Source organism: Symsagittifera roscoffensis, chromosome 1 (genome assembly GCF_963678635.1).
Source record: "Symsagittifera roscoffensis chromosome 1, txSymRosc1.1, whole genome shotgun sequence".
NCBI classification, from domain to species: Eukaryota; Metazoa; Xenacoelomorpha; order Acoela; family Convolutidae; genus Symsagittifera; species Symsagittifera roscoffensis.
Window position 1 is genome coordinate 59,548,011 of NC_087062.1, and position 14,361 is coordinate 59,562,371.

The 14,361-nt window shown below is 36.0% G+C and overlaps 2 protein-coding genes across 2 annotated transcripts in view; both read right to left on the bottom strand.

The window, feature by feature from the left end:
• LOC134846602 (protein SET-like) overlaps positions 1-14,361 on the bottom strand; it is a 339,248-nt gene that overhangs the window by 206,863 nt on the left and 118,024 nt on the right. The gene's annotated exons all lie outside the window — the stretch shown is intronic.
• LOC134846566 (dual specificity protein kinase CLK2-like) overlaps positions 8,812-14,361 on the bottom strand; it is a 215,940-nt gene continuing 210,390 nt past the window's right edge. The window contains exons 3-8 of the mRNA XM_063863952.1: positions 12,695-12,983; positions 12,132-12,531; positions 11,783-11,967; positions 10,202-10,322; positions 9,902-10,097; positions 8,812-9,499 (exon numbers count right to left, since the gene is read on the bottom strand). Coding sequence (XP_063720022.1) covers positions 9,103-9,499; positions 9,902-10,097; positions 10,202-10,322; positions 11,783-11,967; positions 12,132-12,531; positions 12,695-12,983 — 1,588 coding nt within the window. The 3' untranslated portion in view covers positions 8,812-9,102. The remainder of the gene's footprint in view (positions 9,500-9,901; positions 10,098-10,201; positions 10,323-11,782; positions 11,968-12,131; positions 12,532-12,694; positions 12,984-14,361) is intronic.

Below are 14,361 nucleotides of genomic sequence, written 5' to 3' on the forward strand. Positions count from 1 at the left end.
AATCTATAACAATTGGTTGATTGTTGGTTATTGGTCTTATTCCAGATCTACTTTCAAGTAATTGTCGGTTGTGCTTTCTGTCACATCCATCTTTTCCACATGGATTGACTTTACAGTCTTTGAGGGGATGTGCTTTACGGAAAGATCCAAAGGGCTATGTGTTTATTCATGACATCATATCGCTGTTTCACAGTTATCTTTTTGAAGTCTGGACAGTTTCAGAGTTTGTGTTTCACCTTGTGCTTTTCTGTGCGTTTGCAATGATCGGTGCTTTGATTTTTGAAGTCTTGACTCTTGTCTTCTGTAACATACGTTCTGCCTTTTGTTTGATGTATGTGATTTATTTTCCGTGTTTCTGTTGCTCCTCTAGGTTTATGGTTTCGCTTTGCAATTAATTGATCGTGCTCTAAGGCCACATCAATGAGCCATTCACTTAGCTCAACCGCATTTGATTGAGCTGCTTGTGCTATCGTGAGTGTTTGAGCTAACGCACAAATCTCCATTGATTTGCCTGTCCTTGAATTAGTTAGTTGGACTCCTATTATCGGTAGCAAGCCACTAATGGATGGCATTCTATAAGAGTTGGTTGATTCTTGGTTATTGGTCTTATTACGGATCTTTTTCAAGTTGATTGTTAGCAATTCCTTTCATTTCATAAAAAAGTCTCTTTCTCTCCGAGATCTGATAGAAACTTGCTCAAAATCATGTTTAATCTTGAAGTTGATTTCAGATCGTCTTCCTATCCAAAACTTGATAAAAAGTTTACAAACGTACTCACTACAAATGTACGCCTGCAATTTTCGATGTTTGATGCGAATCGTGTATCCTTACAATTGGAAAGTTCTGCACCAGCTTTAGTTGTGAATCAACTATCATATATGGCTGACCGTAATGCCCGGACAACAGTTTTCAAGCATGCTCACATTGGTTGCCATCATAGCTGAGTCCTGTCAGAATCTGTTTAGCTTTGCCAGATACCTAGCTTCTCAGATAACACATCTTTCCGCTTTTTGTTATGTTCGCGTCATGCACTGTTGCTGTGAACAATGCTGACCATTCTGGCCATTCCAGTGGATCACCAGCAAATGTGTCTATTTTAACCTTTGGTAGGTTAGATTTTGGTAAATTCCAATTTGTAAGGTCTGTGTTTAGTTCTTCGGAGTAAAGTGTTAGCTCCAGCCAATTATCTTCTGCAGTCTTCTGCGTCTATTTTCAAAGATTCTTTAAGAATTTTGTCTATTAGTATCACTGTTGACCCAGTGTCTTGTAGTGCAAAAATCTCCATTGATTTTTGTATCCTTGGATTAGTTAGTTGCACTCTTATTATCGGTAGCAAGCCACTAATATTTGGCATCATATAAGATTTGGTTGATTCTTGGCTATTAGTCTTATTCCGGATCTATTTTCATGTAATAGTCGGTTGTGCTTTCTGTCACATCCATCTTTTCCACATGGATTGACTTTACAGTCTTTGATGCAATGTGCTTTACCCAAAGATCCAAAACGCTATTTGTGTTTATTCACGACATCATATCGTTGTTTCACATTTTTCATCTTGAAGTCCGGACAGTTTCAGAGTTTGTGTTTCACTTTGTGCTTCTCTGTGCTTTTGAAATGATTTGTGTTTTTGTTTTTGAAGCCTGACTCTTGTCTTCTGTAACATACGTTCCGCTTTTTTTGGTGTATGTGATTTATTTTCCGTGTTTCAGTTGCTCCTCTAGGTTCATGACTTCACTTTGTAACTAACAGATTGTGCTCTAAAGCCACATCAATGAGCCATTCACTTAGCTGAACCACATTTGATTGTTAGCATTTCCTTTCAATTTCAGAAGAAAGTCCACTTCTCTTCGAGATCTGATGCAAATTTGCTCAATATCATGTTTAAGTTTGAAGTTGATTTTAGATCGTCTTCCTATCCAAAACTTGACAAAAATGCTTACAAACGTACTCACTACAAACGTACGCCTGCATTTTTTGATGTTTGATGCGAATCGTGTATCCTTACAATTGGAAAGTTCAGCACCAGCTTTAGTTGTGTATCAACTGTCATATGTGGCTGACCGTAATGCCTGGACAACAGTTTCCAAGCATATTCACATTGGTTGCCATCATAGCTGCGTCCTGTCAGAATATGTTTAGGTTTGCCAGATACCTAACTTCTCAGATAGTACATCTTTTCGCTTTTTGTTATGTCCGCATCATGCACTGTTGCTGTGAAAAATCCTGACCATTCTGGCCACTCCAGTGGATCACCAGCAAATGTGTCTATTTTTACCCTGGTATTTTAGATTTTGGTAAACTCCAACTTTTAAAGTCTACGTTCAGTTCTTCGGAGAATCTGTCATGAGATCGCTCTTCATGTGATCTATTTGAATCTCGAAATTTAAACCTTGCTTCGGAATCGTGCTTCTTTTCATCTGTTGGCTTTAATGATTTTACCCAGTCCTTTTTGTAGGTCCTTTCTGGATCTTTTTTGTCTAATGTAACTGATTTTTTTAGCCCGAGATGCATATGTGTCACATCTATCTGGAGACACGTATTTTCTGCTTCTGGCACTTGCGACATTGTATATCGGCATACGAAAGTATCAATTCACAAAGCTCTTCAGTTAGCCTTGCTGCTTCTGCGCGTTTGTGATTTTCACTTCTGACTTTTGCTCAGAAAATCTTTTATAACGTTTTGTTTTAAAGTTTTCAATCTCTATTTCTGCTATTCTTTGTCTCAGTTGCTGGTTTTCGAGGTCATTGATTGGTTGCTGGCGTGCGACAACGTTTCTATGGATTCTTGTCGTTGACTCAGTCTTGAGCTTAATTAAGATTTATTACTGGTAAGCACTTCGGCCTTGCCAGTTTTAACAATATACTCTTCAACTCCTTTGATAAAGTCTTCATGTATTATTGTGGATTTCTTCTTGTCAGTTTTTTCAATTCGTTGTTTGTTCCCCACTTTGACGTTATAAGGTTGTGCTCTTTCATTTTATCTACGCATTTGTTAAGTTTTTTCAATTCTGCTTTCACTCGACAAGATTTTCTGTTCTCCTCAATCAATTGACTTATTTTATCGTATGTGCGGGGAATTTCTCGATCGCAACATTGCTATTTTCTTCTTTCAGCCAAGATCCATCTATTTATTTTCGTGTCATCTCTGGTCTGAACATGCAGTTGTTCTTCTATCGACGTCGATTCGCTCGTCATTTTGTCTTTTCTCTGATCGTGTCGTCTAATCGTGTTAACGTGAAATTATTGCAAGGGAAAAAGTTGAAGATAATCAAACTTTTATTTCAACAAAAGTAATCACGAAAATTATGTTGCCGTTTGGCCAACAAATGGAAATATTCAATCAATTATTTTCAACTAATTTTGGAATGAATTTTTCAATTTTTTTTTTTTTGCAAACTACTTCCTGCTACCATTAATTTAGCGGCCTACTTTTCTGTTTGACCAGATGCCACTAGATTTTGTAACCAAATATTTTATCTTTAAGTTGAAATTTTTTTCTGGGAAAATTTTCTGACGCGGAATTACAATTTATTTCTACTGTTGTGAGTTTACAATCAGTATTAATAAAAATTGAGTCCCGATTAAAGAGTATAAAATTTTTATAAACTTGAGAACTACACAATTAGGATTATAATACAATTAAGCGGAATGTAAAATAACTATTGTTTTATAGTCTATACTAGTAATTTTGTTAGTTGCAACTTTCGTAGCAGTTCTTGTTCGACCGAGAATTGTATCAAGTTTTTTGTCCCTCTTTTCTGTCTCGCGATCTGTTCAGATTTCTTCAACAACCCTGTGTTATTTAGTCTAATTTGTCAAAAGTCAGCGCCATAATCTTCTGACAATTCCAGTGTTACCTCAAAATGATAATAAATGGTGTAGTTCAAATCCAGATCGCAGTCATAAATGTCTCAGGTTAATATTAAAATAAATATAAGTGAAATGTTTATGGTGGCAAAATTGAACCCAATCAAGAGGTCCGCTGCTCGGCGGTAATAAATCATGAGTCTTATTACTTCAATTCCTCGACCATTTGTGGAACCTTCTGGGAATTTGATGGAAACAATCGACAATGATGAAATCCAAACCATAACCAATGTTTCCGAGCTTGGCGTCGTTATGACGTATTTCCTTGTAAAATAAAGGAAAACGATTCAAGTATTTATGAACAATCTGTAGACTCAGTGAAATTTGAAAATTTACTAATCGAAAACAAAAGGAGGAAATCAACCAAAAAACTTCAAAAAATGGAAATTTACAAGATAAATATGCAATTCACGTAAAATTTCATTTACATGAATAATTGCGGGATGACAACTTTCAGATTATTTGAGACACGTGAGTTGTTATTTCCAACGCTCCAATTATAACTTACACCATACTGACTGCAAGTCGATATGAATAAGTAGAATTCTACTCAAACACTAAGTTTTCTTGTTCTTAAACTTTTGCTAAATTTTCTAGTATATCTGTATATACTGACAGTAAAAAAATATTTTGATGAACAAATGCAGATTCAACAAACAAAAGATTAAGTGGCTGTAATTTTGCCGAATGCACAAAGTTCCCACTAAAACCAGGAATTACCTAGGTTTTACCATCACTTACTGGTATTTCCTTGTTAGGACTTTTACTATTGCAAATTCAGAAAGAAACCTCGAGTCGGGCTTTCTTTGGTCGGGCTTTCTTTGTATCTTCCCAAGTTACTGTAGTCTTGAACAATATTTGATTATTCTTCAATCATTATTTTATAAAATTTGTAGCAAGCGGTTTGCTAAATTACAAATCTACTGTATTTAATAAACTGAACTCAAGAGTTGACGCAAGGTCTAGAGCCCAGTAGCAAAATACTTTCGGAGCAGAAAAATAAATCAGAAAGAGGGCAGCTCAATTGACAGATTCTGTAAAAATGATTTTTAGCTTTTGATAAAAACTATTTGAACACAGAGAGGCGAAGCACAGTTTTTTTTCCAGTTCCAACACTACGTTGAAAAAACTTGTTAAAACAATTCTTGTTGAAAAGTTCGTAAAAAGTTTAAACAAGTATCGGAAAAACATTCGAGAATCAAAAAAACTGCTCAAAACTTTTTTGAGGAGCCGCTTTTAAGACAATTCTTGATAAGATGACTTTTGAGTCGAAAACAAAAAATGCTATAAAAATAATCTAACAATTTTTTGAGCTATTAAGAGTTACAACTTCCCCCCAAAAACTCAAATGAATTTTTCATAAATAATTTTTGCACTCAAACTGCAAAGTGCCGAAACCGATAAAACGTTAGCTACTTCGAGATCAATAAGGACTATCAGTTCTTTATGTTTAATGATGAAGATTACATTGTTAAAAGCAAAGAATGGCGGCGTTGTTACAAGCAAAAAGAAAAGCACATAATTTTCAAAAAGAATCATAAAAAAAAGATTTAAGAAAAATTTGTTTTAATACTTTTTGGCACAATTTACAGTGTTCGGAACAATCTGCAAGAGATGCAACACTTACATAGCTTTATTTCAACGACAAACGCTGAAAATTGAATTTTAAAGTTTTTTCACTTCAAGACAAAAATTTTTTAAGACACGCCAGTTTTCAGTGAAAAAACTTTAAAATTCGTCTTAAAAAAGTGATTTCGGCTTCAAAATCTTTGAAACACTGAGGCGAAGCAGAACTTAGCAAATATAAACGAAAATTGAAAAACGGAAGCTTTCAAATAGCAACAAAATGGAAATTAAAAACTAAAAAACTGAAATATGGAAAAATACCCCCAAAGTAACTGATTTTACGCCATCTCTATTTCTAGCTATTGAGTTTAATGCTTTAGCAGCTGAGCTATATGCGTATGCTGTCATACAAATACCGGCAACTAATACTTGTCGGGTACTTACTTGATACCAGCTACACAAAGACTGATATTGCTTTTTGTGCAAAAATGGTACCAATTTATGCGGCTTGGGTTAGAAACAAAATGGATTCGAAGTGAATCACAATTGTATGCTTGTGTAATTACATTAAACATGGTTTCAACCTCAAAAATCATCAGCATAAATTTAAAATGGTTGTTTACAATCAATGCTATCAAAACAAAGGTATTACTGACAGGAAAAAGAGCTCGCTAAGTGAATACTTTCAAATTTACTTTTTACCTGTTGATTTTCAAAGTTCTCAGCCTATAAGTTGAAGAAAAAAATTCAATTCTTTTCTGCATTTTTTAAGCTTTCTGGTCGCCTTCCATCGAAGCTTCCAGCTCATCTAAGGTAAAAAAAATTGATATAATTTTTCGTTTGTATCCTGTATTGCTAGAATTGGAAGGTAATTTGTACTCTGTAGTTTATTGATCTTAACATTTATTCAGTACATTTGACTCCATTTATTCAGTGAATTTGCTTCATTCAATTCTTGACATTTTGAGTTTTTGGTCTGATAGCTTAGTAAGGACGCTCTAGCAAAAGGCAAAAAATTTTCATGCTTAACAATTTAGTTTTAAATAACTACTTTTAGTTAATTGTTTTACAAGTTTTCATATTTTGATTCTAAAGAGGCTTTATTCCAAGGAAAAATGATGTTTTTAGTCAAGCAATGCACTGTATTTTAAGATCTTTAGTTGCAGCGAACAGTAAATGAAACATAATTTCATCAGATTCAAATTGTCTTTTTACCCGAATAACTCAATTATCTGACTAAATCAAACGTATTTGAATGAAAAACCAAATTCTTAGCATCAGCCGATTGAGAGATACTTCTTGGACGAAAGGCGAAAAGTTCTCTAGCTTTGCTTTTTTCTTCAGTTTTCTGTTTTACAAAAAAAACTTTAAATGGTTGATTTAAGTTCAGGGCTCCTTAATTGAACAGGTATCAAAGTTAAGCTAGTCAATAAGGATGACATAGTTAAATGCTAGCCATCTGATAAAAATGAATTGCACAAAGATACAAACGTTTAAACATTGTCCTGACACGACAGGAACTTAAGTCTGTACAAAACACCCATTTTATTTTCATTTAATTAAATAGAAATAAAGTATTTAATGAAAGTTTGTCGAAATTTTACCTGGAATTATTAAGTAAAGTTTTTATGAGATATTATAAATTACACTAATGGGTCATCTGATTTTCATTGGAAAAAAAAAGAAAATATGCTGCTAGGTGATAGTGATCAATTTCGACGGAAAAGAAAAGCTTACAATTTTTGATTATATTTATTGGAAAAATGAAGCGATTAGTGCAAAGCTGCGGTTCGTCCATATGTACAAAAAATTTGGTACATAACTAGCAAAATAACGAGGTTCAAACCCCCACCTCAAGCGTCAACACAATTTGATCATATTAATACTATCGCTGCCTGGCTATGCACTGTATTGCATATCAAATACATAAAATGTAAAAAAAAACGTTTTCGAAAAAAACTCTTCCTACAAAACAGCTATATCATTAAACACAGAGGCGCAGCTGCAACTTCGCAAAAAGTCAGAAAACTTTTTGCTTGCCAAAACTATTTTTTTTGTCACTAAAGCCACTGAAGGCAGCGACACTAATTTTGCATTTAACAAAATAGAATGCCTAGTACTAAACTGTGTTGCAATTACGGATTTCGAAAATCTGATAAAGTATGATTTAGAAAATCTAGGTATAACTTTTTTTATCATTAACTTTTTTATCCTTTGACCAAATTTCAAAGCAAGTGATATTTATTGTCAATGTAGACTACTGAGAAAATGGCACTAATATTTCTTATTTGATTTAGAAAAAAAGTATTTACTTTGCAGTATAACACTACGCTTTGCTTGTCTTTTTGATTCAAGTTACAATTCATTCAATTCAATTTTTTTACCTTGCTTTTGCGCTATCGAAATGTTCGACCTGTAAGCATGAGATGGCGGGTTCGATCTCCAAATTTTGCAAAGCCATAAGGCTTTTTTTCCGTATTGTCGTTTTTTGTTGAATTTAAGCACAATTAGCCGTTTTTCGCTTGTTTTTGTTCAGTTGCATCTGTGTATCAAAAATCAGCACAACAGCAAAAACAAAGCGTCATTATGTTCCAAAATTGATTTTACTTCAATTCGCTAATTTTGCAATGCCGAATTCTCGTATATGGTTGCATCAGTTATACTCAACTATTGCCTCTTTTGATGATACAAAAAAAAAACTTGCGTGCTTCATTTCGAACGAAATTATGATAGCATTCGTTCACATTTTCATACTGAATAAAATTCAACTGTTCACGAGCTTTATGTCTACGAACTTCTCAAATTTGTAATGAGATCCCTTGCTTGATTTCATTGTGAAAGTTTAAAAAAAATCTTTTCTGTTTTGAGAATCCTGTTTACATGACCCGTCGAGCAACTTATTTTCCCTTGTAAATATCGAACTAAAAGTGTCAAATACAACAAGCTTCGCTTAGCTTTAGGGAATCGAAACTTTTCAATCTGTTACGCGATAATCATTTAGTTCCGGACTTTTTAGAATATTTAACTCATTCTGATATTCAATCTGTAGCTCACAATCTACGTGATTTATACATTTTGTAGACATCGTGAAATATGTATTTGCAGGTAATTGTTGATGTTTTTGCTTCCGTAGAGCGTTGATTTCAGGGTACCTCATAGTTTGTTAATTAATTGGATTTTCAAATAGTCTGACTATTAGTAACCTTTGGCTCCTTTGTGCCATATAAAAAACTGAACTCTGCTGACAATAAGAACTACCCCTGTCCGCTAGTAAAACTCGTTTCTATTTTGTCGAATCACTGGCACGTAACTTGTCGACATTCCAATGAGCTTCAAATCTAATGATTTTTAGAGCTAAGTTTGCAGGTCAGTTAAAATAATTAAATTTTGACTCTTTTACAGCGTTATCTCTTTGCTGTATCTGGGTAAGCAAAAAAATCGTTCAAAACAACTCGTAAAAACTAACACTAGAATACATAAGAACAATAATTATATTTAAAACTTGTCTCACAAAACAGTTCAGTTCCTGTTGGGTCTATTTGAGTAGCGTTCAAAAAATATTACTAGCAAGTGAGTAAGTCGATGCTTAAGTTCTATGCATTCTTTAACGCGATGCTGAGACATCGACGAATTGTATTCTTCGTAAGGTTCAAATACAGGATCATCAACTTTAACTGTGATTAGTGCTACTTCTCGTCTCGGATCTACGGCTCTCTTTTCGATCATTGGGTGAGATCGATTCTTCCGAATGTTTATCTTTTGAGGAGTCGGGTGTCTGCAGTGATTGATTTCGCTTCGCCGTCCTGTGTCTGCTTTTTGAGGAGCTTCTCTCACGACGAGCAGAAGTATTACCTGAACTCTTATTACTGACTGCCTTGGATTTACTGGAGGTGCCGTTGTGAGCGGAACTGCTGCTGCCATTGACTGTGTTTGGAGGAGAATCATATCGGAGGTACTCGTGTTTGAGGTATTGGCTCATGCTCAGTCTGTTTTCTGGATCATATGCAAGACAATCCCAGAGTAATACTAGCAGCAATTCATCTTCTTCATTTCTGTGCTTCAAACATCTAAAAACGGTCAAATAGTAACCTGCAAAATTTTTGACATTGAAACAAGAGTAACCGTTTGTAGAGAAGGTAGCACATCACGTTCCTAGTACAGATCGTTGCAAGAATAAAGCACAATCGAATTTTTTAGTTGCGAAGAAAAATTTACGATGAGCGTGAATAACATCCGAAAAACCTCGTATTTTATCTCATTAGGAAAGTTTTTTCTTATTTACACGAAAGTTTTGCGTATAACCATAAAAAACATATTGAACAATTTGAACGTTTTTTTTCTCGACGCAAGAAACGCCTTTTCCTCTTTTGACGCGCAGTCCGAAACTGTATTTCACTCGGGCCCGCCATAGTTGTCAACCTAACATAGACCAGTCCACTGCAAGCAAGCGTATTACAAAGCAATTTTACCTGGATAGGGGTTTGCAGTGCTGTTTGATGTACTTGTTGCTGGAGTTGCGCTCATCGAAATCCCAGTTGAGCCGACCATGGTAAAAGTATTTGGTCTTCTTTGACTTCTTAATCATGGAGGACGGGATTCGACCAAGAATGTATGTCATCATGGCTAGGTGCTCGTGGTTGTCGTGCGTGAGGAACATTGTTTCACCTGCAATTAAAATGAGTGATACAATGCAATGCAAGAGATGTGTGCCAGGACACAACCAATGGTGAATATAGCTGATTTTATAGGAGTATTTATTCCAGACTTACCGGTGTATAGTTCAAATAGAATACATCCTATGCTCCACACGTCACATGACTGGGACCATCCTAGTTCCAGAATCACCTCTGGTGCTCTGTAGTGCCTCGTCTGTACAATTTTTGTGTGGTGCTGAAATAGAGGAGCCATGTTGTTAGTCATGGACATGATCACATTATTAAGGTCATGTGAAATAGCTGGGTTCAAGGGCGGACGCCCTCTCAATATGGACTCGACCCCCCCCTCACCAATCAAAGGGTCTCCCCTTTGGTATTATTTTATGAAACCCATTTTTGGCCGAACAACCCTTAAATTTCTCCAAAAGCGCCTTTGGCGCCGAAATATACTAATTTTGAAGGGGAGCGCGCGCCGAAAAAACGCGATTTTTTAGTCACAATTTTCCAAAAAGTGCCTAAAAACGCCTTTATGGCCTTTTTAAGTTTGCCTGCGGCGGAGAAAATTTTGTCAAATTAGGGTCTTTGTAGAGGTTTGGGAGAGCTCAGAAAATAAATTTGGTCGACCCAAAAAAAAGGTCGACAAAATTTTCATTTTTTTTTGAAAATCCGCCTCTCCCCCTCGAGAAATTCCCAGAACCGCTCCTATTTATGGGTTATAAATCACGTTTGAAAAGGTTTTCTTAAGATAACACACTTCGCGTCTCTACGAGTTTTCTTTCAGGTCGTTTCGAAAATGGCTGGAAAGAAAACATACTTTTCTCAATAGTTCCTTCGCACTTGCATTTTTTCTTTGATGTAAACGCATGACTACCTTTTTAAATAAATGTACTCTTATTAAAAAACATGTTATCCATAGTTGAAAGCTAGAAACAATTTTCAGTGTTTTGCTACTAAATGTAACAACCAACCAAGATTTTTCTCATATTGAAACGTCCATTGCTAAAAAAGTTTGCAGGTTACTTTACGTTTTGAGATACGCTTTTCACTGTTATTGGCTTTCACACTGTTTGATTTGAAAAAATCGTGTTTGTCTTCTCTGAGAACCTCATCGGGACTTTTGATTCTCCTGGGCAAAATACTTTGTCAAGACTTATGCATGAACTTGAAGTTTTTGCATGCTATTTTTTTTTGGAAATTTCATCTTTGAGAACAGAACTGACTTAGCAGCTAAAAAAAAGAATTTTTTTCCTCACTTTAAAAATAAATAAAATATTTTTTCCCATGCAAAAGAAAACTAAAGTTTTGATGAACAAAAGAATCTCAAACTGCAGACTCGGTCAAATTCAAATTCGCCTAAATATGAAAGAATTATGATATTTTTTATTTGGCCAAAACGTTTGCACACAGTTTGAACGGAAATTGTATAATAGGGAAATTGCCCGGGGACTTCTTCAATGACTTGTATGATAGGCATTTTTATATGGAGGACAAATTAACAGAGAAATATTGTATTTGCAGCTTTTTTACGTTTTTTCAATTTGGTCGACCTAGAAAAAAAAGAAATCCCTAGATCCGCCCCTGCCTGGGTTGAACGAAGCCGATTCGATTAAGAGGAAGAAAAAAATAAAACTCTTCGAAAACTCCCAAACTGGTACCGCCGATTAATTTCTTAACTAGATGACAGCCTAACTTTACCTCGTCGTCGAAAGTGGTGGATCCAAAGTCTATCAACTTAATTTCACAGCAGCGCAGAATTCGCTCTTCTCTGTGTCTGTCTACATTCCACATAATCTCGTAACTGCTATCAATGAAAAGAATATTCTCCGGCTTCAAGTCTGTGTGAGTCATACCATGATCGTGCAAGAACTTCACGGCGCTTCCTTAAAGAAAATCAGATATCATTGTATTTTCAAATATGCTCAGCATCACTTTTTTATCTACTGGAAAAAGAGGGAGCTAGGGGTATCATGAGTCAGACACGAAATATAATGTTTGTCAAACAGTTAAAACTAGAGTTTTCTCTAATTTGATCATGCTTATTTACCTAGCTGTTGTGCTATCTTGCGAATGTGTTTCATTGGAAATGGGTAATAATTGTTGTCCTTCAGGAAATCGTATATGCTCTTTCCAAGGAGATCGAAAGCTAGGCACATGAAGCCGTGCAGGTTGAACCAGTCCAAGAGGTAGATGCAGCCGGATTTGAACTTTCGGTCCTTGTCTATGATCGTCTCCAGCACTTTGATCTCTAACTTCGCCTCTTCTCTGTACTTCTGCACATTTTTTATTACTTTCAGAGCTATTCGGCGACCATTCCGGTCATGATCCGCGCATTTGATCACTCTTCCAAACGCGCCTTCACCAAGCGTAGAAAGAAGCTCATATCTGCCTTGAATCAAGTCTCCTTTCTTATAGACCAGGTGACCTTCTTCGTCGCATTTTGGGGGCTAAAAAGTAAAATTACTCAAAATTTACACGCGTAAGGGCAATATTTTTGAGCAATTAAAGGTGTAACTTGTGAGGGCAATTAAATGTTTAATTAAATGGGCAATTAAATGTGTGTTTTGTGTGACTGGAAACGAATGAGGTAAGTCGTATGAACTAATTTACCTTGGCGACTTCTAAGCTTCTGTATCCATCGTCGCTGCTGGAACGAGAGTTCGAGTAAGACGACTCGGAGTGCCTGCGAGGCTTCCGTCTGCGTTGATGCTGCTGATACTGCGAATTAGTCCGCCGAGGACTACTGCAACTTCGCTGCTTGGCCGTGTTAGTGGTTAGCACAGGGTAGTTCGATCTTCGTCCCTTTTTGCCCTCCTTCTCCGCCTCGTATGCGTAATTATTAGACTGCTGTCGACAGGTTGAGGTAGTTCTCGAAATTTTTCGCTGTTTTCTCTGTATGCTGAAACAAATGTTTCGTCTAGTGAAACCAATATTTCAAAAGAAACCTTGAAAAAAGACGAACTCGGCTCAAATCTGCTTCGCATTACTTGCGACAAGGGAAAAAATTATAAAAAACTGCGAAAAAGTAACATTAAAACATTGCGTGCTTTGTCAGTATCTACTACGATTGCGCCAGTGGCAGCTTAACAGAAGCTCAATTTGGTTTGTTGCTAGGAATACTTATTATTCAACAGCTTAATTTTCAAAACATACGGAAATATTAGTTGCCTTGAATCGGAAAAATGGGAAAACAAATTCAAACAAAAAATACCAGTTGCTGCACAAATTCGACCGCAGTTATTTTTGAATATACAATTTAAACTAAGAGGCGAAAATAGTATATACGGCGCAAAACCCTGCGTAAAAATGGCGCTCTCTGATTAGTTTCAATTGTTTACAAAGACCTAGAAATGTTTTGTTTATTTAGGCGATGGACGTAAACAAACTTTCATCACACACAAAAAAAAATCTTGAAATTTCACCTTATTTGAATTCGGCACCATCAGTTGTTACCCTCCGTGGTGGGTGGGGACGCCGATTATCGACCGTAAACAAAATTTTCACAAGAAAAGATTCTTACAATTTCACTTTATTAAAATTCGACAAGACCAGATGTTACTGCAACCCTCTGTCGTGAGTTGTGACTAGTGTTGGCAGGTACCAGGTACCGGTACATTTAGTACCGGTACGGGTACCGGTACCGTACCAGTACCGATATTTCCGGTACCTGTACCAGTACCAGTATTTCTCAGAAAAATGACGTAATATTTACTTTCAGTGTGTGATTAATATGCTGTCAGAGTCGATGTGTCAACAAATATCACTGCATCAGTCGTTTTATTTCAGATGTATAGTGTTCTTTTGTGCTGTCTCACCATGGGAAACGAAACTTATGATATCGCGACGTATTTGAAAGACAAAACCTCGTATAGAAAAGGAACGTGTAAAGTCTGTGGAACTTCAATTTTCTGGACTAAACAGAAACTTGAAAGTCATAAACGTGGTGGCAAATGCGTTGGTCAATCTGCGCAAGAGAAAGAACTTTTCAAATCCAGAGAAGTTATTGTGGCGAGTTCTTCTAGCAACGATATTACAGTCTTATCACAAAGTTTCGAACCACTTGCTAAGAAACCGAAAATTACCAGTGCTACGCCTATCGTCGACACATGGGTAGATAAACTGACCCTGCAACAGAAAGAAAATTATGATACACTTCTTGCGAATTTGTTCTACAGAACTGGTATTCCTTTTCAAGTTATTGACAGTTTTGCCATGAAAGAGTTTATTAAGGCTGTGAGACCGGCATATGTTACCCAAATGCCCAGCCGGAAAAGCTT